The sequence below is a fragment of the Pelodiscus sinensis genome, chromosome 17 (assembly GCF_052426305.1).
Source record: "Pelodiscus sinensis isolate ZL-2025 chromosome 17, ASM5242630v1, whole genome shotgun sequence".
In the NCBI taxonomy this organism is placed as follows: Eukaryota; Metazoa; Chordata; order Testudines; family Trionychidae; genus Pelodiscus; species Pelodiscus sinensis.
In genome coordinates this window covers 27,030,139-27,055,531 of record NC_143068.1, presented here as the reverse complement: position 1 = coordinate 27,055,531, position 25,393 = coordinate 27,030,139, and the positions used below count along the sequence as shown (strand labels likewise).

The 25,393-nt window shown below is 51.4% G+C and overlaps 1 protein-coding gene across 9 annotated transcripts in view; it reads left to right on the top strand.

The window, feature by feature from the left end:
* LPIN3 (lipin 3) overlaps window positions 1–24,012 on the top strand; it is a 41,431-nt gene extending 17,419 nt beyond the window's left edge. For 8 of the 9 annotated variants that reach the window (XM_075901313.2, XM_075901315.2, XM_006121892.5 and 5 more), the window contains 18 exons: window positions 882–977; window positions 1,780–2,051; window positions 4,126–4,233; window positions 5,861–5,981; window positions 7,102–7,579; window positions 8,740–8,839; window positions 9,638–9,819; window positions 10,274–10,367; window positions 13,346–13,415; window positions 14,522–14,614; window positions 15,532–15,578; window positions 16,005–16,104; window positions 17,223–17,371; window positions 17,540–17,626; window positions 21,391–21,543; window positions 22,691–22,805; window positions 22,910–23,013; window positions 23,731–24,012. In XM_075901313.2, the coding sequence (XP_075757428.2) occupies window positions 882–977; window positions 1,780–2,051; window positions 4,126–4,233; window positions 5,861–5,981; window positions 7,102–7,579; window positions 8,740–8,839; window positions 9,638–9,819; window positions 10,274–10,367; window positions 13,346–13,415; window positions 14,522–14,614; window positions 15,532–15,578; window positions 16,005–16,104; window positions 17,223–17,371; window positions 17,540–17,626; window positions 21,391–21,543; window positions 22,691–22,805; window positions 22,910–23,013; window positions 23,731–23,875 (2,514 nt within the window). In that variant the 3' untranslated portion in view covers window positions 23,876–24,012. The remainder of the gene's footprint in view (window positions 1–881; window positions 978–1,779; window positions 2,052–4,125; window positions 4,234–5,860; window positions 5,982–7,101; window positions 7,580–8,739; window positions 8,840–9,637; window positions 9,820–10,273; window positions 10,368–13,345; window positions 13,416–14,521; window positions 14,615–15,531; window positions 15,579–16,004; window positions 16,105–17,222; window positions 17,372–17,539; window positions 17,627–21,390; window positions 21,544–22,690; window positions 22,806–22,909; window positions 23,014–23,730) is intronic. The other variant, XM_089769724.1, reaches the window with a different exon arrangement.
* The last annotated feature ends 1,381 nt before the right edge of the window (window positions 24,013–25,393 follow it).

The following is a 25,393-nucleotide window of genomic DNA, read 5'->3' as shown; positions in this document are numbered from 1 at the left end:
CTTCTATGAGTTTCTAAGCTAATGGCTTAGACCTCTCCTGAGGTCTCTTCCAGCTCCAAGGTAATAAAGTCCAGCACCCTGCCCAAGGCAGGACCAATCCCAACTGCTCTTTGAGTTAGCTCTTTGAGGATTTGAGGATGTATTTCATTGGGCCCTGGTGACTTGAAGACTCTTCCCTTGTTCTTTCCCTATTTTTAGCTTCTGATCCTTCCCCACTCTAACTGGCATTGACTGTTAGGTATCCAATTGCCACCAACCTTCTTGGTGAAAACCAAAATCAAGTCATTTAAGTATCTTTGCTATTTCCATGGTTTTTTTTTTTTAATTGGGTTTTTTCCCCTCCCCCTGTTCATTGAGTAATGGCCCTACTCTGTCCTTAGTCATTGTCTTGCTTATAATGTAATGTATTTGTTTTCTTCTTAACCTTTATATCTCTAGCTAGTTTGATCTCTGAAATTGGAGCATCCTCCACAGGAAGTTTGGGAGAGACTGTGCCTCTCTCATTAAGACATAAGAGGACTTTTTTTATCCCTAACTTACCCAGTGGTAGGTAGAAGTGAAACATGGCTGCAGTTGGGGAGGAGCTGTGAGGGGCAGGGGGACAAGAAGCCCCTTGAGATAGGATGCTCCTTTTTCTAGTTGTTGGGGCTTTGCCAAGCAAAATCTATCCTCCTCCAAACCAAAGTGGTACCTGCAGCCTTCCTAATTGTCAAGGGGTTTAGGAGATCACTATGGTAGTATGGAAGGCGGTCCCCAGGGAAGATGTGAGTTGGATGGGTCCCCCTTCCTTGTGTATGACTTTGTTGCTAGGGAATGGCTGGGTGAGTAGACTGCTATGGATTCAAAGCTGTGCCTTCCCTCTCTACCCCCATCCTTGTCAGGTTGACATAGAAATCAACGGGGAGCCAGTGGACCTGCACATGAAGCTGGGAGACAATGGCGAGGCCTTCTTCGTTCAGGAGTCGGAAGGGAATGAAGTAAGCCACGTTCTATAGCTGGGAAGAGGTGAATGTACCCCGCTGAGGGCCCCTGAAATGGTTTCTGTACCTCTTGTCAACTGGCTTGCTTTTTTTCCTAACTCTTCCTGACTTGGTGTTACCATGAGGGAGAGGACAAGTAGGCTCAGATTGCTGCTGTTCTCCACCAGGGTGGTGCTGAACAGCAGTCAGCCCTCTGGCTGCTACACCATGTGGGTGATACTTACTGTATGTGGCTCAAAAGGCCCAACGCATGGGAGGATCCCCATGCCAAGGAGCTTATGATGCAATGAAGTCGAGGTCAGGGCTGGAGCATCTCAGGGGCCTCGCTAAACTGCACAGTAATTAGCCTCCCCCCCTCCTTGAGGATTTATCAATGGTCAGACCAGAGAGGTGGTCTTGAGTCTTGGTGCCTCTGCTGTGACCGGCAACGCACAGGGTCTTGAGCAGGATATCTGTCCTGCTCCAACAACCCCTTCCTGCTGACTCTGGGCTGCGGCAAGATTAGATCAAGTGATCTAGAGGTGAAAAGGCTGCCTCTCCCATTACCAAGTCACCAAGCTATTCAGTCCTCTGCACCATTAACTTTGTGTCTGGTAAGTCCTGATGCCCCTTTCTAATTGCATTTAGCCAAGTTGTTGGAAAGTTCCATTCGAAGTCCGTTTTTCCAGGTCCCAACTAACAAAGGTGTCTCTTCCACGCATCAGTCCTTCACTCAAGGATTTGACAATTGTGTGGTGACATGTCTTGTGTAGATTGGGTTAAAGGCTAACAATTGTGCCCCTTCCCACCTGTGCTCCAGGAGACAGTCCCCTTCTGTTTGTGCACCTCCCCCATCCTTCTGGAAGAGAGCCCAGACCTCGTGGCCAAACCATCCCCAGAGCTCATGGAGTCTCAGCTCAGCCTGCTTGGAGAGCCAGAAGCATCAGGCTCTGACACAACGTCCTTTCGTAAGAAAAGGCGGCGCAGGAAGAAGCCGAAGCAGAAGGAGGTGGAGGACTCTACTTCAGAAGAGCTGGAGGGGACTGACAGCGAAAGGACGCTCGAGGAAAAGCGCAAGCTGCTGAATGCCTGGTGAGCCCTGCCTGGAAGCTGAGTGGGGCTTCCTGGGAGGCAGGGCGCTCTGGTAGGCTGAGGCGAGGACACCTGTGTCGGTGGAGGACTCCTGGGTAGCAATGAACAAATCGCTTGCCTAATCCCTGTTTCTTTACGCAGAGATTCCACCATCTGCCACCTAGCAGTGGGGTGGGGTTTGTTAGTATCAACCGTTACTGCAGCATCTCGGGGACGTGAAGCCTGTGTAAATGCTCAATCTATCTTCCTTTCACTTTTGGCTACTGATGGGGCAGTGCTTCCTTTTTTAAATACCCCCAAAAAACTGCCAGTACTAGGGCAAAATTGTCGAGCCAAAAAAAAAAAAACCACTCCAGGGCTGAAAAGCGGTCACAACCCCTTTAATTGCCACATGTCCTGAGCGGGCTTCTGTCCAGCGCTGCGCGGGTGCTCCCAGGGCCAGCTAGGGACTGTGCTGGGAGAAAGCAGCAAGCGCTCCCAAAAGAGGTGTGTACCATCACAAAAAGCATTGGATAGGGGTGGGTTAATGCCCTGACTGGTTCCTTTCTCTGCATCTGGGGGTCACTTTGCAGCAGGTCTCGGTGCTGTTGTGTCCGTCTCCCACTCTACCGGCATGTCTCCACTGGAGAGTTATTTCAGAATAATGCCCCTTATTTCAAAATAGCAGGCTTGGTAGTGTGGATGCTTGCCTTGTTATTTCTAAACTCCTGCTTGTGAAGAGGAATAAGCTTATTTTGAAAACTCCTGAAATAACCTAGTAACGTAGGTTAGGCATGTTTACATTTCGACCAATCAAATAACTGGTTGGAAATTCCATTGACTAGTCAATAAGGGTACGTCTAAACTACATGCCTCTGTCGGCAGAGGCATGTAGATTTGTTTGTTCAGCAAAGGCAAATGAAGCCGCGATTTAAATGATCGCGGCTTCATTTACATTTACATGGCTGCCACGCTGAGCTGACAAACAGCTGATCAGCTGTTTGTCGGCTCAGCACAGCAGCCATGTAAATGTAAATGAAGCCGCGATCATTTAAATCGCGGCTTCATTTGCCTTTGCCTATCTGTCTAATCTATGCCTCTGCCGACAGAGGCATGTAGTCTAGATACAGCCTAAGGGGGGCACTCGCTATCCCGCTTACGGCTCTTGTACATTTCAAAAGCAGAGGCGCAGCAGGGAACCTGCCCGAGGGGGACCGAAGCAGTCCCTGCTTGCACTGGGTCCTGACTGCTGTGCCTCTCCCGTTGAATAGTGTTAGAAATGTAGCTGTGTTAGTCTGGTGTAGCTGGAACAAAATACAGGACTATGTAGCACTTTAAAGACTAACAAGATGGTTTATTAGGTGATGAGCTTTCGTGGCCAGACCCACTTCCTCAGATCAAATAGTGGAAGAAAATTGTCACAACCACATATACCAAAGGATACAATTAAAAAAAACACATATGAAAAGGACAAATCACATTTCAGAACAGATGGGGGATGGGGAGGGGAAGGTAAATGTCTGAGCTAATGATATTAGAGGCGATAATTGGGGAAGCTATCTCTGTAATGAGTAAGATTAATTAATGTCTTTGTTTATCATTAGCTCACAGACATTTACCTTCCCCTCCCCATCCCCCATCTGTTCTGAAATGTGATTTGTCCTTTTCATATGTGTTTTTTTTAATTGTATCCTTTGGTATATGTGGTTGTGACAATTTTCTTCCGCTGTTTGATCTGAGGAAGTGGGTCTGGCCCACGAAAGCTCATCATCTAATAAACCATCTTGTTAGTCTTTAAAGTGCTACATAGTCGTGTGTGTGTGTGTTCTTTTGAAATGTGCAAGAGCCACCTGCTCCAGTCTCCACTCGCACCTCTGCCTCCCTTTATCCCCCTGCAGAGACAGTGCTGGGGGGGGGGGGGGAACAGGCTTTTAAGCTGGCTCGCCCCCCCCCCCCCCATTTGCTGCCTCTCTCTGGTAGAGGCAGCGGGGTGGGGGGGACCAACGAGTCAAGTTACTACTTGACTACCCGATAAGCATATGCTTATCGGGTAGTCGACTAGGCACTTAACCGACTTTATTCCCTCTCTTCACAGTGATTCGGTTTATTTCTCCTTCACTGATCTCCCAAGTGAGGAGCCTGGTGCTGTGCAATCCAAAGAGATCTACCACTATTCTGATGGGGAGCTGGCTCCAACGCAGAGGTAATAGTCATTGTAATGTTCCATGGGTCTGTGTTGAGAATGGGGAATCTAAAAAGCCGAGTGGCTCTTGGAAATAAAAGTGCTAAAGCCCTGCAGAGGATTTGGGCCTGTGGGCACAGCTGAGAAGCAGACAGGACTAATCTCTGGGGATGATGGGGGTGTGAACAGGGTACACAGGAGTCTTGGGGCTTGCCCACACAGTGAACTAGGGTTGTGTAAATTTTAGTGCACAACACTAGTGCGTACTAGAAGTGTTTATATAGAGACCGTGAGGAGTTATTGAGTCGAGTGCAGTCCCCTGCCCTCATGGCAGGACCAAGTACCATCCCTGACAGATTTGCCCCAGAGCCCTAATGGCCCCCTCAAGGATTGAACTCTCAACCCTGGGTTTAGCAGGCTAATGCTCAAACCACTGAGCTATCTCTCTGTCCCTCACCCATGTGTGTTAATGTCGTAGTATTTAAAACAGGTCTACATCAGTGCACCCTTAGGAATTTTTAGCATGTGCCAGTAGTGCCCATGCAGGTCACTTGGGGTGTAACATGTTGGTGCAAATGAGAATTTGCACCACTCTGGTGTGGGTTAACACTGTATTGACAAACTCTCAAACAGTCTGGGTCAGTGCCCCAGGCACTGAACTGGAACTTGAGACCTGGGTTCTGTTGCTAGCTCAGCTACTGAAGTCACACAGTGGTTCTACTAAATTGCTACTGATTGCTTTGCTCCCTTTTCCCCTGCCACTTGCATCAGTCTTGGCTACAGGCAGTCCCCGAGTTACACGGATCCGACTTATGTCGGATCCGCAGTTATGAACGGGGCTCGTCTCCCTGGTCTCCAGCAGACCAGGGAGAGGAAGCAAAGCGGCGGAGCACACGGGCAGCCCAGACGCGTCTGGGCTGTCCGCTGCCCGCATGCTCCTTGGCTTTGCTCTGCTTTGCTCCCCATCTCCCTGGTCTGCAGACCAGGGGGACGGGGAGCAAAGCCGCGGAACATGCGGGCAGCGGACAGCCCAGACGTGTGTTCCGCGGCTTTGCTCCCCGTCCGCCTGGTCTGCAAACCAGGGAGATGGGGAGCAAAGCTGCGGAGCCCGAGGGCAGTAGGACAGCCACGGCGCGTCTGGGTTGTCCCGCTGCCCCTGTGCTCCGCGGCTTTGCTCCGGACGCCTGTGGTACAGCAGCTGGGGCGCTGCCGGTTGGTCCCGTAGCGCCGCTCTGGGCGCTACTGGACCAACCCGGCAGCACCCCAGCTGCTCTGCCCCAGGCATCCCCAAGTCAGCTGCTGCTGAAACTGACCAGTGGTTGACTACAGGAAGCCCCTGCCCCGGGCTTCCTGGAATCAGCCGCTGATCAGTTTCAGCAGCGGCTGAATCTGGACGCCAGTTCTGACTTACATACAGATTCAACTTAAGAACAAACCTACAGTCCCTATCTTGTACGTAACCCGGGGACTGCCTGTAGTTGGAATGTAAGCTCTTTGGGTAGGGACCAGCTTTGTGTCTGTATGGAACCTAGCATGGCAGGGCCCTGATCCCAGTTGAGGAGGTGTCGGGTGCTACTGTGATACAAATAGCGAGGCTGGGTGCTGTGTACGTAGGAGTTCTGCTTGACTTCCTTGTTCTTCTCTGTAGCCTCGCCCCAAGCTGTCCGTCTTCTCCCAAAAGCGATTCTGAACTGGAGATCAAACCCTCTGAGCCACCCCCTCTTGGAGCTGAAACCCACATGCAGTGGACTTGGGGGAGGCTCCCTCAGGTAGGTAAGGGAAGGGGAATGGGAAAAACAATCTGAGCAAATTTTGCCTTTTGGAAAGACCGGCTGGGGGCAGGGACTGGCATTCTGGCTACATGTCACTGTGCAGCTGGCTCATTGGCTAGCAAGAGACTGTGGCTGTCCTGGGATTCAAGCTGCAGCTTAATTCTTTCAACTAGGTGCAGTAGGATCAGTGCTGCAGTTGTCAGAAGGCATCTCTGCATTCTGTGTGGGCTGTTCTGGAGCAATGTGGGGGGAGGTCTTAAACATCTCATCTCAAGAATGTCTGACTCGCTTTAATGCTTAGTCCCAGCCTTAAAGCATAATGCACAAGCTGAGATGGTCAGTTCTGACTCTAAATGCCTGTTACACAAAGTATTGTCCCTGTAGCTTGAGCTCTAGGTCAGATCCTACAGAACCGCACTTGTCTGGTGCTTCCCTTTCTCCCGAGAGCCCACTGTGGCCATGTTCCCTGACTAGGTTTTTGTTGGTAGACCCCTTACAAGCCAAAAGAGAACAGCCTGATGGGTTTGGCGGGTATTTACATTTGTGTGTACAGGTGACTGCTCATCAAGTCCATGGGGAGGGAGGGATGTTTGTAGACAAACTTAATTCTGGCATCTTGGAGTGCTTAACTGTGCGACCTTTAAAGTTTCCTAATGTATCTTCTGTAATACAGTACTTGCACATGGTTCCTCAAAACCAGCGACACTGAGGTCAGTTGTCTTTGATTATTTGTGTATGTGACATGGAGCCTTTTGCAGCGGGGTGGTAGAAAGGCTGGTCCATACATACGCTTTATGGGTGCAGTGATACTGGGGGAGAGGTGCTTGGACTAGTTTAGCTTAGTACTGTAAATATGAAGCAACAACCAGCCTTTGCTTTCCATAGTGCCAGAATCTTGGGGAAGCAGGTCTTCTACTGCGGTAAGAAAGTACATGGAGGCACCATTCACTGGTTAATGACTCTCTTCTTCATGCGCTCCATGCAGGTGCCATGCCAGCTAGGGCCTAGAAGTACATATGGGAGATGGAGACTAATCTGGAGGAGAATTTTTGCCACCCCTCCCGCCCCCCCTTTTTGGAAGGGCTGATCCACTCCTCTTTCTTTCCCCCTCCTTCAGGTGAGTAAATTGGAGCGAGTTGAACCAGTTAAGTCTACTTTGACCTTCACCACAACAACGACCATCCCAGTGAGCCAAACGACCCACTTCCAAGCCATCACGGCAGGTTTGGAAGGTGACTGGAGAACAGCAGACTGCCAGGATCCATCCTGTTCCTCCACCACACCTATAATTAGGCCTACACCTCTCTTCCAAAATGGGAATGGCCCCCATGAGCTGACAGAGCCCCCCTCAGCAGAATCCACAGCTGTGGCTGGGGGTGTGCCAGAAACCGTCTTGCCCCCACAAGGAGAGCAGACCGCACAGGAACAGCCAGTGGGAAGGGCCAAGGAAGAAGAGAACACTGTGAAGAGCCAGCAATTCCTCAAGCCGGAGCCCTCTTGTGTGCAGGCAGCCCCTACCCCAAGATGGGCTGGGTCAGAGAGCGTGGAACCCAGTGATAGCCCAGAAACCCAACTGGAGAGCCCGAGGAGGCCAGGTGAGCGGCAGGTTGGACTGTGGATAAGGGAGATGGGTGTAGTTCTGGGAATGGGGCTGGGCTGCCTGGTTTAGAGCTGTGTTGAGACTCGTGTCGTCTTGCTAGGCCAGCCCAAGGTTTCTCTTCTGAGCATGCAGGCTCTTGTGCTTTAGGAGTGGGGTGTTCAGTCGGCATCTCCCCCGCACCCAGTCGTGCACCAAGCGCCACATAGCACAACTGAGAAGGTGACCTTGCTCTCTGGCTCCCCCCAGTGGTGAGCTTTCATCCAGCTTCTCTCTGCCTGCTTGGCAAGCCCCAGAGCAACATGCACCACCAGCTTCTCTTTCAGTTGGTACCCCCTGTCCTGCATCCCAGTCCCCTCCCTTACCTGTTCGCTTTTCAAAACCTTCCTCCTTTCCAAAACATCCTTCAAACATGGCAAAGCAGGCCTGGCCTTTGCATCTCGCTTTGTGCAAGTCCAGCAGTTGCCTTCTCCAAGTCCCTACACAGAATCTCTGCTCCGCTGGGTCTCACGGCTTGTCCTTTCCAATATTCAAGGATATTGGGGGTTCTAGCATTTAAGTGACACTGAGCCACATTTTACTCAGTGGGGTAAATCCAAAGCAAAATCACCTGGGATTAATGGGGCTACTTGGCTTTGCCCCAGTATAGTGAGGCAGAAAGATTGAAAAAAAACAAATTAGATCTGTACAGAAGCTTGTGGTGTTGAATGCTGCAGAGCCATATTCTCTAACTTTTTTTCCAACCATGTGGGGAATAAAAATTTGTGCACTGAGGCAAGTGCTGCCGGCTTTGGTCACTCTGCTGATCAGCTGGGTGGCTTTTTAATTTGTTCTGAGTGGCTGCCCAAATATTCCCTGTAAGCTATGCAAAGTAACCCTAACATCCAGGGGTGGAGTTTGACTTTTTCCTTGCTACTGAATTTGGAAACTGTTACGTGTGTGTTCACTCTCCCATCTTGCCTTGTAGTTGGCTTCATTTCTAGGTTCTCCTGCACTAGCATAACTTGGTGGTCTGCAGGCTTTGCAGCACCCTGGTTTACTGAAGTGTCTGTTTCAAAGGGAATCTTTATTCCTTTATGTGAAGAGTTTTGGCTCTTCTGTACAAGCCTGAGGTATAGGGGGAAAATGTTGGTCTCACTATGTGTGTCTGTGTTTGAGGCTCCATAAAGAGAAGTCCTCACCTGGGTCCCAGCGACATTTACTTGGAGGACCTCACCAATCTGGACGAGGAGCAGGCAGCCCTTTATTTCCCCAAAAGGTATGGCCTGTGCTAGGCTGATTGCAGAGTGCCTTCTGGCCACCGCCTTGGCCTGTGAGGCAGTTGGGGAGCAGGGGAGGGAGGGAGGGAGGAAGGAAGTGGGGGAGGATTTGATTCCTGGAAGCCAGGGAAGATTGTTCTATGTACTCATGTGGAGAGAGTGAACACTGAAATGACATGGCAGAAACTGATCCAGATAAACCCACTACAGTCCTAGCTACGCTAAGCACAGTTCCACCCTACAATGTAGATGGGAGTGGAGAGCGTTGAATGGCCTTTGCCAGAATGACTTCTCTCAAGGCAGTCTAGCTTCTATTACACTCATACCACAACGTGTACGTGGAGGCTTTTCACTAGCCCATCCTCCCCCCCCCTTTTTTTTTCCTGGGGTTTGCCTTAATTCTTAAGGGTGTGCTGCTGTTTTAAGGCAGGTTTGTACTCGCAGATGTACACCTTAGGCCCAAGTGTGTTCCTGAGAAGTCCAAGGCAGCTCTCTCCCAGCAGTACGTCCTGCTCACGTTTTTGAGTTAAGCTGTGGAGAACACCCCTCATTCCCTTGGATTGACTGCCATGAGGGTAGGCAGAACAGCTCTGCACCTCCACTTAGAGTTCAAGGCCTGATGCGGTCAGAAGGAACTCCTCTTGCCCATTCATACGAATGAACCCTACCTTCTAGGGAAACCTGCTCTCCTGGTTTGGGTTGTGAAATGTGCCTCAGGAGGGAAGGAGTTTGGCTCCCTCACTCGGGTGTACAGGTGACCCATGCAGCATTGTCACTGGTCCTTCTGTTGTTGACAGTGATGTGGAACCAGGTTCAAAGCCCTCAGCAGATCCCAGCAGCCTTGGCCCTACCCAGCCGCTGGCTGGTCCTACAACTGATGGAGGCATCGATACCTTAATGGACCCCACTCATGACCTGTTGCACCCCATTGCGTTATCCCTTTGTGGTGGTCTCGGAGACAGCAGCAGAATCTTGCACAGTAGGTCTAAGGGAGAGGGAAGAACCTGCTATTAATCTTCATAGCACATCTCTAGGGGTGCCCTTCTCCATGGGCAGAGCCTACTGTGCTGGGACAGCAGCTGGCTCTGCTACAACCAGCCCCCACACCCTTCCAATCCCATCCCACTCTCTTTAGACGGAATGGTACATAGCTGTACGAGAGGAGGTATAGTACAGAGAGGGAGTGGAGTGGCTGTAGTGCCATGGAAGAGGCTGGGGAGGTATCTGCAGGACCCATTCAAGTGAATCTGGAGAGGTGGTGCACAGCAATGAAGAAATGTCATGGCCTAGGAATCCACTCCAATGAATCTGTAGCTTAACAGCCATTAGAGCTGCGTATGTCTGATTCATGTGAGCTTAACTTTCTAGAAAGGGACTGCTCAGGAGCTGGCTTGTGGGTATTTCATCTCGTCCCACCTTCCTGTTTCTGCTAGAGAAGTTCATGGAGCACACAGTCTCCTACCATGAGTTCGCTGAGAACCCAGAAGTCCTTGATGACCCAAACTTGGTGATAAAGATCCACAAGAAGTGAGTAGTCTGCTCGCTTGGCTTCTAGCGCTGGTAACTTTGTCTATTCCCTTTGTGCCAAAGAAACCACTCTCTGAACATTCATGATTGATGCCTGATGCCTATATTGGTGTACTGCCTAGGCTGGGATATGTGGTGCTTGCTGGCTGCTTTGTGGGAAATAGACAAAACTGTGGCCTAGTTGTTCAGAAGTTTTAAAACTGGGGAGAGCCCCCTGCAGCCAGCATGACCTGGAATATGACTCCTTGCTGCCCTTGCACCAGATACAAACTTGTTCCCTTTCTAGGACATGCTCCACACTTTGCTTCTACCCTCCCAGCTTGCAAGTGGCTCTTGGAGCACTTATTTGTGAAGGGGAACCCCTTTGCAGCTTGCAGTTCAGCCATGATGCTCTGGTCACTAGCCACAGGGCATGTGCTATAGCTGGCATGGCTACATCCCAATACCAGCCCCTTCCCTTACCTGTTCGCTTCCCAAAACCATCGGCCTTCACTCCCCTAGGCAGAGGCCACATCTCCTGACACTTCTGTTTGCCTTCACTGAGAGTCCTGTTACCAAAGTGTGTTCGTGTAGCCACGTCTCTCCTTCAGCCTTCCCAGAATGCCCATTCTTGGGGCCCTATCAAATTCATGGTGCATTTTAGTTTTCTGGTCCTAGGATTTACACAATAAATGTTCATGATATTGAGCTAATTTAAATCTGAAATGTCATGGTCTTGTAATGGTAGGGGTGCTGACCCTAAAAGGGATTTTGAGGCAGCCGCAAGGTTGTTGAAGCAGGGGGTTGCAGCACTGCTACCCTTACTTCGGTGCTACTTCTGGGGCTGGAGAGCAGTGGCTGCTGGCTGGGAGTAAGGTGGCGTGGCGTGGCATGGCATGGCATGGCATTGCCACCCTTCTGTGCTGCCTTCAGAGCTAAGTGCCCAACCAACAGCTACTGCCCCCCAGATCTGAAGGCAGTGCAGAAGTAAGGGTGGCAATAGTGATCCCCTAAAATATTAAAAACAACAAATAATCTAGTAGCCCCTTGAAGACTAACAAAGCATGTGGATGGTATCATGAGCATTTGTGGGTGCAACCCACTTCAGATGACAGGAGTATTAGAAGTCCAGATCTAAGAATAAAGAAGGGGGGGGGGGAGAAGAGATGAGACAGTGAGTGGATGGTTCAAATAGTTACAACAGGCTGATAAGAACAATTAACATCTGGTTAAGTCATAGGATGCGGAAGGTAAAACAAAATACAGGACTATGTAGCACTTTAAAGACTAACAAGATGGTTTATTAGGTGATGAGCTTTCGTGGGCCAGACCCACTTCCTCAGATCAAATAGTGGAAGAAAATTGTCACAACCACATATACCAAAGGATACAATTAAAAAAAAAAAAAAACATATGAAAAGGACAAATCACATTTCAGAACAGAAGGGAGATGGGGGCGGGGGAGGTAAATGTCTGTGAGCTAATGATATTAGAGGCGATAATTGGGGAAGCTATCTCTGTAATGAGTAAGATAATTAATGTCTTTGTTTAAACTTAGGCAAAAGTGTCCAATTTAAGTAGGAATGACAGTTTAGAGGATTCTCTTTCAAGTGTGGTCTGAAAATGTCTTTGATGCAGGTAATCAAGTTGTTGAGACAATCAAAGACCCTTTCAGACCACACTTGAAAGAGAATCCTCTGAACTGTCACTCCTACTTAAATTCGAAAGGCCAATCCTCGCTTAGACAACCCCGTACCCTCAAAGTCTTTCCAATAACTATGCAACACACCTTCATCATAATCCTACAGGAACCCACCCCGCAATCAGCCCACACCTTTACACTAGCGATTGCATCACTGGATCCAGCCACATCAGCCACCAAATCAGAGGCTCATTTAACTGACTATCCCCTAATGTGATCTCTGCCCACAATGCCCCACAGCTATGTATAGTGGCCAAACTGGACAGTCTCTATGGGAAAGAATTAATGGACACACATCAGAGATCTGAAAAGGCAACATATAAAAACCTGTTGGAGAACACTTTAATCTACCTGGACACTCATTAATGTATCTCCAAGTCACTAATTCCACAAGCCAAATACACAGAGAAGGATTGGCACTTAACTTACTTTACTGGTTTAATTGTTAGGCTCATACCATTTGCATAACAATCAATGGAGATGCTAATTGTTCTTATCAGCCTGTTGTAACTATTTGAATCATGAAGCAAAATGCAGGACAATGTAGCACTTTAAAGACTAACAAGATGGTTTATTAGATGATGAGCTTTCGTGGGCCAGACCCACTTCCTCAGATCTGAGGAAGTGGGTCTGGCCCACGAAAGCTCATCATCTAATAAACCATCTTGTTAGTCTTTAAAGTGCTACATAGTCCTGTATTTTGTTTCAGCTGCACCAGACTAACACGGCTACATCTCTATCACTATTTGAATCATCAACTCACTCTTTCTTTACCTCTCCTTCACCCCCCCCCCCCCCCCCGCCTTCCCTTATTTATTCTTGGATCTGGACTTCTAATACTTCTGTCATCTGAACTGGGTTGCGCCCACGGAAGCTCATGATACCATCTACATATTTTGTTAGTCTTTAAGGTGCTGCTAGACTATTTGTTTTTTAGTTTTTCCTGTTAGACTAACTCAGCTACCCTTTTGAAGCTTTTTAAAATAATCTTGTGACCCTCCTCACGGTTCCCTTTTGGGGTCAGTACCCCCAGTTTGAGAAATACTGGTTTCACTGTGAAATCCGTGTAGCACAGGAAAAGCACATGCAAGGCCAGATTTCCCAGGGGGAGACCAGATTTCCCTGTCCATGATGTGTTTTTCACTGCAGTGAATTTGGTATGGCCCTATCCCTCCTGTTGCCACTTAACTTACTTTAGCTTCCTTTCCCAGGCAGCCTCCCTGTGCCTCGCTACCAACCTCCTCAAGCTTTAGCACTTCACTTGCAATCTCCTTCCTCTACTGCTTGTGTCTTTCAGGTACTATAACTGGGCAGTGGCTGCCCCCATGATCCTCTCCTTACAGGCATTCCAGAAGAACATCCCTGAGGTAAATGACAAACAGGGCGTTCCTCTGACCCTGCAGCGTTTCTTACCCTTAAGGGGATTCTATTCCTGTGCCGATCGTCCTCATTACCCAGTGGTCCCAGATGCTCTGTCCAGACTCTCAACCTCACTGTATAGTGAGCGGCTATAAATGCCTGTATACTAGAGATGGAGAGCGGGGGGGCAAAAAGAGGTTAAATAAGTCTAGGGTGAAGTCAGGGGTGGGAGCTAAGAGCCTGGGAAGCTGCAGTGCCATGGAAGAGGCTGGTGCGGAGTGTATCCTCCTCTCCCCAATGGCAAAAGTGCATCGATCGTCCCCTTTCCTCTCTCCTCTCTCTCAACATGCAGATCTGCACTCTGGTGCAAGCATGGACACTTCTATGCCCCACCAGGGGAGCGGACAGTCTGCATGGGCCCCTGGGCGAGGTGACGGGTGGAGGGAGGAGCCTAGCTCTGCGCTCTCAGAAGGGACAGGGCCTCAGGCAGAAGGGGCTGGGCTGAGGCAGCCAGCCCTCAGACGCCCGGCCCATGGCACGTGCCCCCTTCCCTCATTAGAACTGCAAGGGAGTGTGAAGTGCGCTGTTCTGGCAGCAATTTAATAGGCCTGGGGCTCTGGCCACCACAGTGGCAACAGCTAGGAGCCTTCGGGCAACTATCTCCTTTGCACTCCCTGCTCCCCCTGCCTGAGCGTGCCCAAGTGCTGCTGAGTGCCCAAACGGGGCAGTTGGGGAAATGGCGCTTTCCCTTGCCCTCTTGACAAAAGGCCTGTGTGGGGACATCTGCCTGGGGACAGGGCTGAGCCAGACACTCCTGGTCTGTGGCAGAGCTCCGTCTGCTCTTGTCTTTTGTGAGGTGGCCTCAGCTCCTCAGAGATGGGTTGTGGTGATAGAGGGGTGAGGGAGGAAGCTGAATGGAGGTAAATACTGTGAATTTTTCTCTTCGGCCCATGATGAGTGGCTTGTCTGCCACTGAGGTAATCCTCAGTTGCCAGCCTGAGGTCATTGGGTGAGGCTGCTTTGTGGACATTCTCTAGTCTAGGGCTCCCTTGGGCTCAGCTAGAATTCACTGTGCAGCAGGATTTGTCCCTTTCAAATTCTCACATCTTCACAGAGCACCATTGACCGGTTGGTGAAGGAGAAAATGCCCAAGAAGAGCGGCAGGTGGTGGTTTTCCTGGAGGAGGAAAGACTTGGCTGCTGAGGAGGTATGTGTGTGGTGGTTGTGACTGAGTCACTTCCTCCTCCCTCTGCACTCGCCTGCCTAAGCCAAACCACGACAGGGCTTGGGAGCCAAGCTGAGGTGGAGACTGGTGGCAGTAACCTCTGTAAAGAGGACACTAAGCAATGGCTTAACTCCTCAAACACTAATGCTGCTGGAAGATCATGGTTAGTCTAAGCCAGAAGTGCTGATGAAGATGCTCTGTGCTGTGAGGAGAGCTCTCCCATCCGCATACTAAATCAGCCTCCATAAGAGGCAGTAGCTACATTGGCTCTCCTGCCGGCTATAGCGCTGTTCACAGAGGTGCTGGGGTTGGCCTCCCTTCTGTTGCTGGGGGGAGGGGGGAAAGGAGGGATGGCTTATATGGCTTATACACAACCCTGAGTGATGTAAGTTATATGAAGCGAGTGGTGGTGTAGCTCTAGCCCTAGTGCCTGAGCTGTTAGTGTGATACAAACCCCTGGATCTCCACACGCAAGAGCGTTCCCCCTGCACTTGGGTGGCATGTCTGGCGCATACTCCCATGAGAACTTGCTGCTTAAAACTAAAGAAATGTATACAGGAGGGCAGAGCTCTACAGTAGCAGATGTCCAATACCTTGTGGTCTTCCAGAATCCAAGTAGGACCTGGCTCCCTAGGGTAGGAAAGGTAGCCCCTGTCAGGGCCAGATGTTACTTCTACCCCACACATCTCTTGTGCCACAGATGGGATGGGGTAAGATTCCCTCCCCCAACTCCACTAGGTGCTGGTGGGTTTTGTTGTGCACCTCTTTCCTCTCATGGCAGAGAGCTGCCCAGTTCCACTCTGAGAGCCAGCCAAGCAGGTAGCCCTTGCTCTTGGCCTTTGAGCTTCCAACAGCAATCCAGCTCAAGGAGCTAATGGTAGAAATGCCTGTGTCCACAGCATGAACCCAGCACAAGAGACCTACAGCAGGGCCCTACACCAGAGAGGTAAGCAGCCCTCTTGTGGTAGCTCAGTCCTTGGTGGAGGCTGGGCTCACGGGTTTTGTACTTGTCGCCTACTTACTAAAAGGAGGGAGAAGGTGAATTGCTCTTCTCAATGGCTGACCCTGTGTGTGGGCATGGTAGGACCCCCTTCATGGTCTTGGGAGGGCTGAGAGGTGGGTTATGTTGGCACATTCAGCTCACTATTACCCTGTATGACTAATGCTCCGGAGACACCATCTGTATGACAATCCCAGTCATGCACCCTTCCTCCGTCCCATGGTGCCAGCCCCTCTACCTGAGCAAAGCTGATCATACCTGCCTGAAGTCTGGTCTCTTTCCTGTATGTGGTTTTGTCTTTGTGCCGGGGCTGCTGTCTTTGCTGCTGTGAAGCAGCCTTGTTTTTGTATTTCCCTTTCCATGCGGGCATAGGGGGAAGACGGATCCTTTGTCCAGTGACAACTCCATATCCCCAGTGTCAAGACCCGATGCCACCTACAAGAAATCACTGCGGCTCTCTTCAGATCAGATTGTAAGTGTGTGTGTGTGTGTGTGTGTCTGTGTGTGTTCTCTATTGATGCTGACGGGAGAAGATCTGTGCCTCTCTCTGAAAGAGAGGAGAGCGCCCTTCAAATAGGCTTGCCACTACTTAAGAGCCTGTTAAATAGATGATCTATAGTGGGGGGCCAAACCATTCATGAGCATTAACGTTTTGGTCCAGACCAGGGTGGGCAATCATTTTTTAAAAGGGGGCTACTTCACAAAGTTCTGAAGTGGCCCCAGGCTGCCCCGAAAAGGGCGAGGCCTCAGGCAGAAGTGGCAGAACCAAGAGTCATCTTATGCTCCCCCACCCACAGACCCTGAATGGCCTGGGGGTGTGGGGGAGTGTTTTACAACAGCTGGTGGTTCCCTCTAGGCACTGCAGTGGGAGGAGATCTTGCATGCTCCCCTGGCCAATCGGGCTGGGGGATGGGGGAAGCACGCAAAGTGTTTCTAGCCGCTGGGGACAGGTAGTGAGGGCAGGTTGAGAGCTGCTGGCTGTTTTTAAAACAGCCAGCAGGTCCTTCTGATGTTGCGCACACCTGGCAGGGGGAGGAGACTTTGTGCACTTCCCCTGTCCCTAGGTCGTCTTTGGCCTGGGGGTGGGGGAATGGCAAGGCTGCTGTGGGCCGGATCCACTGGCTTGGCAGGCTGGATCTGCCCTGCAGAGGCCCCTTTGCTTACCCCTGGTCTAAGCCTATGATCCCGTCAGCATGCTACCTAAGCAATGTCAAGTATGGCCACTAGTTGGGTGGGAGACATTTTGCTTGAATGTCTCCCACTCAAGTGGAATCAGTTGGTAGACACCGCGTCCCCCACGCCCCAAGATGGGACAGAATCCATGCTCCCTTACAGCGTGGGAGGGTTCAGCGGGATACCATTCTCTTGCAAAAACTGCCGTGTCTACAGCTCCTTCAGCTGTGCTGCTCATCAGCTACTGCATTCTGCCCCGAGAGCAGTTGCGTTCCATAGGGGTTTGACATGGGATGCACCCAGATTTGAATGGCACACGACTTCTCTAGCTGAGCAGTGCTGGGGTGGAATACCTGTTCACACCGTGTGGGGAGGCCCTGTGCGACCAGCTAGACGTTTTCTCCCCTCTTGCTGCAGAAGAGACTGAACCTTCAGGATGGCCCCAATGAGGTGGTGTTCAGTGTGACCACTCAGTACCAGGGCACATGTCGCTGCGAGGCCACCATCTACCTGTGGAACTGGGATGACAAGGTGGTGATCTCTGATATCGATGGGACCATCACTAAGTAAGTGGCCCTCCATGATGTCTCATCTCATTAAAAGCCTTGTGTACATGGCCATAGGCCTGTCCCAGAGGTATCCTAAGCCTACCAATGCCTAGAATGCTGATTCCAGGTTTGGTATAACTTTTTTTTTTTTTTAGAGTGTATTTTAACCCCTTCCTCTCCTCCTAGATCTGACGCCTTGGGTCACATTTTGCCACAACTGGGAAAAGACTGGACCCATCAGGGCATTGCCAAACTCTTCCATAAAATTCACCTGTAGGTATCTACAGCTTTGGTCAGGTGGGCTGAGGGGTGGGAGTCCAGCATTATCCTGCATTTAGCTTCCGTCCCCTTTTGTGGGGTTGTTAACCCTTTCCTCTCCTCAGAGCTGCTGGAGGAGGAGGTGAGGAGACAGAACTGAACCAACACTTCCTCGGACCTGTGCACAGTGGCCGTTCCCTCCTTTCTATCCTTACTCTGACCACAGAGGCCCTCAAAAGTCACAGCAGAGTTTTGCCTAAGGCCTTATTAATCAGAGTAACTTTGCAGAACTTTTTGTTCTGAGCCTGAGGCTGGGGCATGGAATGCAAAGGGGGGGGCCAGCTAGCAGGTTTAGCAGCCCCCCTCTGATCCAGTGTTTTGACCAATTTAGGGTTAAACTTCTCTGCTGCTGTTGGCCCTGTCGGGTTAACTCCAAGGCTCCTTGTTCCTGCTTCAGCCATTGCTATTGGGGCTGCACAAGGGCAAGGAAGTGACAGGAGACTGGGAAGGCTCTACCGCTGTTTATAAGCAGTGTGACTGCACAGTCAGCAGAGCTGTCAGGGCAGGCTCGCCCACGGAGGGGTGGGAGAGAGGGGGCAGTCGCCCCAGGGCCTGGCGATTCAAAAGGGCCCACAGGTCCCAGCCACTGTTGCCACTACCACAGCAATGGCTGGAGCCCTGGGCCCCCTCAATCACCATGGCAGCACTGCACTGGATCTGAGGATTGGATGGGGGAGGAAAGATGTGGGGCTGTGTGCTCCAGAAAGTGCTGCCCCCAGCCTCATCTCTCCTGGGAGTGCAGAGCTGCACCCGCTTCTCCCTCCTCCCCCAAGCTTGTCAGTTCTGTTGTAGGGGAAGGTGCCCCATGTGTGGGTGACGGCTCTGCCAAGCACAGACGCAGGCTCTTTCTGTGGAGAAGCTGCTTTACAGGGGACACTCTCTCCCCTGCTGGGAACTTGGCCATCAGAGTGTACATGCCCCTCACTCTGGGTTTCCCTGAGTCCCCCTTGGCTATCTACCCTCGGAACTGGCAGGACAGATCAGAGCCCCGCTTCCTGGGCTCAATCTACTGACAGTGGCCAAAACCAACTGATCCTGGGGAAGAAACCTTGTAGGAGGCAGCTAAGGGATGGCTAGTGAACAGGACAGTTTCTTCTTCCCTAATAGCTAGACAACAGTGGAGGCCTGCAAAGCTTCCGGGTGCTCTACCACCCATCTAGTGTGGGCCTTAGCCCAGTGAGCTCCTCAGGACAAGCGCATGCCTATGACAGCGGCCTTGCTGAGGAAGATGGTGCAGGAAGGCTTCCTGGGGCAAGAAGGTTTGAAGGAGATGGGTGGGCGGAGGCACAGAGAACACTGACTTGAGCAGCCTCTTCAGGGGCACCCTGGAAGGACACCAAGCCAAATGTAGGCATCTGGCCTGCCGATTAGTGTGTTGAGCCTGTCTGAGGCCACAGTCATCAAATGTAAATGGGAGCAAGTGTCTCTAAGGCACTTCCCCCTCCCCCCTGCTTGCCTACATTCATCTGAACCCAGCTAGCAAGCATAGGTGCTGACTTCCCCTCTAGCTGGGGGGTTCTCCACACCCTCCACTCCAGACCCCACTGCCATTCCATCCCTTCCCCTGTTCTACCTTTGCCCTGCCAGAGCATGCCCCTTCCCCACTCCTCCCTCCTGGAGCTTCCAGAATGCTGAGAATCAGCTCATCTCCTGTCCTCCCCCCCCCCCCCCCCACACACACACACTCTGGAACTGCTGGAGGGGGGCATGGGAGAAGAGCTGGCCATCGGTGGGGGGAGAGGGGCAGAGGGAGAACTTGGCTGCCAGTGGGTGCTCTGCACCTACTAGAGCCCCCCCCCCCATGGGTGTTCCAGCCCTGAGGCATCCATAGAGTAGACACCTGTGTTTCTTGGGGGTTGGGAACTGCAAAGGCAACTGCATTTAAACGCACCTGGAGAGTGGCTTTTATTTTTTGTAAACTGAGCTATATCTGGGTTAAGAGTTGCTTGTGTATCCTGGCAATGAGAATCGCTCTCTTGGCATGCTCCATCGTCCCAAAGGGTATCACTGGCAGGTGTGTTCCCTTGGCTGTCTGCTATGTCCACGTTTTCTTGTGTGATCTCAGAGCCACCACTAGGGGGTGCTGTGTGCCTGCTGGGTGTACTTGAAGCTGCAAGGAGCCTGGCTGGCTTCAGTGTATTTCCTGATGGGTGACTGAGCAAGGCACAGAGAGGAAAGTTATCATGGTGAGCCCCCGTGTCTGCTGTCCTCAGAGGGGCTGCTGGGATTAGTAAGCGAATAACTAAGCCACAGAGGGGAGAATTTGACCAGGAGAGTCATGGTCTTGTCAGCTTCTCTTACTCAGTAGACTGTAAAAAAAAATAAATAAATGTTCTGGTAGCACTTTATAGACTGTGGATGGTATCATGAGCTTTTGTGGGCACAGCCCACTTCTTCTGGTCATCTGAAGAAGTGGGCTGTGCCCATGAAAGCTCATGATCCCATCGACATGTTTTGTTAGTCTATAAAATGCTACCAGACCACTTCTTGTTTTTCAAGTTTATCTTGTACAGACTAACTTGGCTACCCCCTGAAGCTTCAGTAGACTGTGTCTGAGAGCAAGAGGATCCATATCTAGTTTGGTTGGCCTCCCCTGCCTGCCTCCGTTCTCCCTCAGGAACTAGCTGCATACCCATAAGCTCACTTCCAAAAGTTCGTCCCAGCTCATTGCAAGTCGACTGTCTGTCTGTCTGTCTGTCTCTCTCCTCTGCACCAGGCTGAGTTACATAACTCAGCAATAGCTAGGTATTCTTGTGCAGGCAGCTGAGTAGGCTCTTGACAAGTATGGGCCAAGCGCTGTGTGCTAGGACACTCACCGAATGCTGATAAGCCTGATTAGGAAAGCTGGTAGCCATTGGGCACCCTGATGTGCTCCCATTCTCTCTCCCCTCCGCTCCCCCCCCCCCCACTCCCCTGTCAATGAGCATTGATTGTGGCTTGACCTTCCCATGCTCCAGCACCTCTGCTCGCAGATGCGTGATGGGAGGCCATTCTTGGAGCCTGTGGTGTGCCAGGAAATCAGGTGGCAGCTGTCTGGGTTGGAGTGCTGCACTGGGGTGGTGAGAGGCTGAGGGCACTGAGTCTGTGTCAAGCCACCTCCTGCAGATCGACCAAAGCCGCTGCAGGACTGGAGCTCATGGGGAGGAGATGCTGTTGTCTGTGGCAGCTCTTGGGATGAGCCCACAATGACCTCTTGGCAGAGGAGCAGGCAGCCTCATCAGGCCCCTAGCCAGGGTGTGTTTGGGGGGGTGGGAGGAAGAGGAAGGGGGGCTCTGCCTGCTGGAAGGGGCAGGGCGGAGACAGCCAGCCCTCTCTGCACTGCCTGGAACGTGGCAACCCTCGGAGCCCCGCACAGCATGTGGCTCAGTGCTAAGAGCCCAGGCTCCAGCCGCTTCTGTAGTAGTCTTGGGCCCTTTTGAATTACCAGGCTCCGGGGCAGCTGCCTGTCTTGTCCCCACTGGTCGGTGGGCTTGCATCTTTGTATGGGACCTGAGTGCCCTGTGCTGCACCCTCCCAGACCCATGCAGCTGAGCCCATGGAGAGCAGCATGGCCAGATGTAATCAGCAGCCCCTCGTGCACGGGGGCAGGGTGGCTTTGTGTGCCGGTGTTGTGGGGGGCCGGAGCTGGTGGTTCTGTCTCCAAACCTCAGCATGCAGTGGCAAGACACATCCTTATGCTGCACCTCGCCCGAGACGACCACCTGCCTCCTCTGTTCTAGGAATGGCTACAAGTTCCTGTACTGTTCATCCCGGGCCATTGGCATGGCGCACATCACCAAAGGGTACCTGAAATGGGTCAATGACCAGGGCTGTGCCCTCCCCAAGGGACCCATCCTGCTGGCCCCCAGCAGCCTCTTCTCAGCCTTTCACAGGTAGCTCTTCCCTGGCGTGTCCTGTTACCTTCCCCTTCCCTGGAGCAGCTGTGCTTGAGTCTGCACCCATGTTGCTTGAATTTGATGCACTGGCATCCTCTCCGTAAAGGGAGTGGTGTAAGCACTTGGGTAAAAGCCCTCATGAGCAGGAACCATGCAGACCTCTGTGCTGCATGACATGGGTCTCAGAGCCTTTGAAACCCCTAGCCAGGCTTCTCCCTGGCCGTGTTCAGCCCGTCTCTGCTTTCATCTGCATACCTGCTCTGCCTCCTGCCATGTGTGATGGTCTTTAGATGCATAATCCACCCATTTCGAGCCTGATTCCCTGCAATGTCTTGCTGCAGGTGTCTGTTTAGGGACAAGGCTACGGTCTCTGTCCTCCTCTGGGGGCCCAGTTCCCTGGGGTTGGATCTCTCAACCCCTCCTCTCAGGATACGGGCAATAGCTTTACTGCCAAGCAACTTGGGATACGACTAGACTACGGGGTCTCTTGGGATACAGGAGGTATCCTGGAAACCCCGTTGTGTCCAGGGAACGTGTTTGCTCTTGCTTTTTTGCGGGAGAGCAGACTCGCTCTTTTGGAAGCCCTGTCATTCCACGAGGAAGAAGGAATCTTCCGCAAGAGGAGGCTTTTCCATAATTTGGCCCAGTGTAGATGGACCACATTTCAGAAAAGCCTCTTCTGACAAAAGTTATCGGAAAAAGGTACGCAGATTCCAGAAAACCATTCTAGTGTCCACATTGTCTCAGTCAAGCCTGCAACTTGGTCCTGGCTTTAGGAACCTCTGGCTCCTGCTCTTGTGGTCTCGTCCCCAGTGGGGTTATGCCTTGCACTGCTAAGCCAAACTGCTCCTGGCTCGGAGATTTCCCCTGGAATAGGAAAGGTCCTGCTCCAGTTGTACTTGCTCTGGCTGGCAGCTGTTGTCATGAGCGGGGGCTGGGCTCCTCCATGTCTCGTCTCATCACCTGCCTAGCCACAGGAAGTGACTTCGCAGGGAGCGGCTGGGACTCCCTGGTAGGGTGGGGTAATGCTGCCCCTTGACTGTCTTGGGGCTGCTGGAGAGCACAACCGCAATGAAGTCCTGGCTGTCTAGGCCCTGGACCAGCCTGGCTCTGTCGCTCCTGACCTCCACCTCTCCTGTTGCAGGGAGGTGATAGAGAAGAAGCCAGAGGTGTTCAAAATCGCCTGTTTAACAGACATCCGGAACCTGTTTGGTGCCAAGAGTCAGCCTTTCCATGCCGCCTTTGGGAACAGAGTCAATGTGAGTGCCACCCTCCCTGCTTGGGGGGAGCAATGGCGGGGCGTGGGGGGGAGGCGGCGGTGCTTCCTGGGCTCTGACTGCTCTGGCTGGCCTTTCTCTGGCAGGATGTCGATGCCTACAAGCAAGTGGGGTTGTCAGAGTCCCGTATATTCACAGTCAACCCAAAGGGGGAACTGATCCTGGAGCTCCTCAAAAACCAGAAATCCACGTAAGCCAATCTGCCCACTGTCATGTGTTTATAGTGGGAGCTGCCCCTGCCATCACCTTTCATGCCCCTAAGACAGCTGGGCTGCCCCTGGCCCTCTTTGTAGCCCAGCATGGGCTGTGGGGAAGCTGCTGTGGTCTGGTTCCTACATGGCACACATGGAGAAGCTCATACTAGTAACCGCCTGTGGCATTAACCCTGCTTGATCCCTGGCACACCATGGGTCTGGGCCAGCTCTGTGTCCCTGGGCCAGCTCTGTGTCCCTGGGCCAGCTCTGTGTCCCACTCTCCTTTTGCAGGGGGGAGGCCTGGAAGAGAAGCTGGCTGGGGGAAGGGGGAAGCCTCTGAGAAGGTTGGGCTCCGTAGTCAGCGTCCTAGGAGTGGCTTGGACCTCCCCTAGGAAGTCTTTGCCTGTGCCTACCAAACATGGCTTCCTTCTGGGGAGCAGGCCTCTCTCATGTCAGCTGTCTCCTGCAGTGTTAGCCCACCAGACTTCATACACCCACCAGTGTGGTGGGTGGGCTGCAGCTGCCTGCCAGTGCACAGGGTTTCTTGGGCTACCTATGCTGGATTTGCCATGTTCAAGGGGGTAGAGGGCTGGGTCACGGTGCACTGGCTGTGAAGAAGCATGTGCCATAAGCACCTTCCAGGCTGCTCATTTGCCTGGGCTGAGGAGGGGAAATGTCCTTGTAACCCTGTAAGTCGATCCTTTTCCTTGTAGGTACGAGCGGTTGACTGAGCTGGTGGAGCTGATCTTCCCCCCGCTAGGTCTTGATGCTCGTGTTACTTTGCTGTGGCCAGAGTACAGCCAGTTCTCCTACTGGAGGGCTCCGCTGCCGCTCATCGACATGGAAGATCTTGCCTGACCCTCTCTCCCCCCAGCCCCCAAACAGACCTGGTGAAGGGGCACAAGCTGCCAGGCCGTGATACAGCAGCCATCTGCCTGTGCTGCTGCTGCTGCTGCTTGGGACTGTCATTTAATAAACACTGAACATGTTCTGCACTGAGCCCTCTTTGGCTGGGGTGGGGCTAATTACAGAAACCTGGTGGGATGGGACGCATGATTGGAATGTTGGTATGGAAGGGTACGGCTTGCTCAGGAAGGACAGACAGGGGAAAAAAGGGAGGAGGGGTTGCCTTGTATATTAAAAATGTACACACTTGGACTGAAGTGGAGATGAATGTAGGAGATAGCTGTGTAGAGAGTCTCTGGGTTAAGCTAAAAGGGGTAAAAAACGAGGGTGATATCATGCTAGGAGTCTACTACAGGCCACCTAGCCAGGTGGAAGAGGTGGATGAGGCCTTTTTTAAACAATTAACAAAACTATCCAAAGCCCAAGATTTGGTGGTGATGGGGGACTTCAACTATCCAGACATTTGTTGGGAAACTAACACAGCGAGGCACAGGCTATCCAATAAGTTTCTGGACTGCATTGGAGACAACTTTCTGTTTCAGAAGGTTGAAAAAGCTACCAGAGGAGAAGCTGTTCTGGATTTGGTTTTAACAAATAGGGAGGAACTAGTTGAGAACTTGAAAGTGGAAGACAGTATAGGGGACAGTGATCACGAAATAATAGAGTTCATGATCTTAAGGAAAGGTAGAAGGGAGACCAGCACAATTGAGGTAATGGATTTCAGGAAGGCAGATTTTGATAAGCTCAGAGAACTTGTAGGTAAAGTCCCATGGGAAGCAAGACTGAAGGGAAAAACAACTGAGGAGAGTTGGAAGTATTTCAAAGGGACGTTGTTAAGGGCCCAAAAGCAAACAATTCCGCTGTGTAGGAAAGATAGAAAATATGGCAAAAGACCAGCTTGGCTTAACAAGGAGATCTTGCACGATCTCAAAATAAAAAAGGAGTCATATAAAAAATGGAAACTAGGACAACTAACAAAGGATGAATATAGGCAAGCAACACGGGAATGCAGGGGCAAGATTAGAAAGGCAAAGGCACAAAATGAGATCAAACTAGCTACAGGCATAAAGGGAAACAAGAAGACTTTTTATAAATACATTAAAAGCAAGAGGAAGACCAAGGACAGGGTAGGCCCACTGCTTAGTGAGGAGGGAGAAGCAGTAACAGGAAACTTGGAAATGGCGGAGATGCTCAATGACTTCTTTGTTTCGGTCTTCACCGAGAAGTCTGGAGGTGTGCCTAACGTAGTGAATACAAGCAGAGAGAGGGTAGGTTTAGAAGATAGGATTCACAAAGAACAAGTTAAAAGTCACTTAGGAAAGTTAGATGTCAGCAAGTCACCAGGTCCTGATGAAATGCATCCCAGGATACTCAAGGAGCTGATAGAGGAGGTATCTGAGCCTTTAGCTATGATCTTTGAAAAATCATGGCAGACAGGGGAGATTCCAGAAGACTGGAAAAGGGCAAATA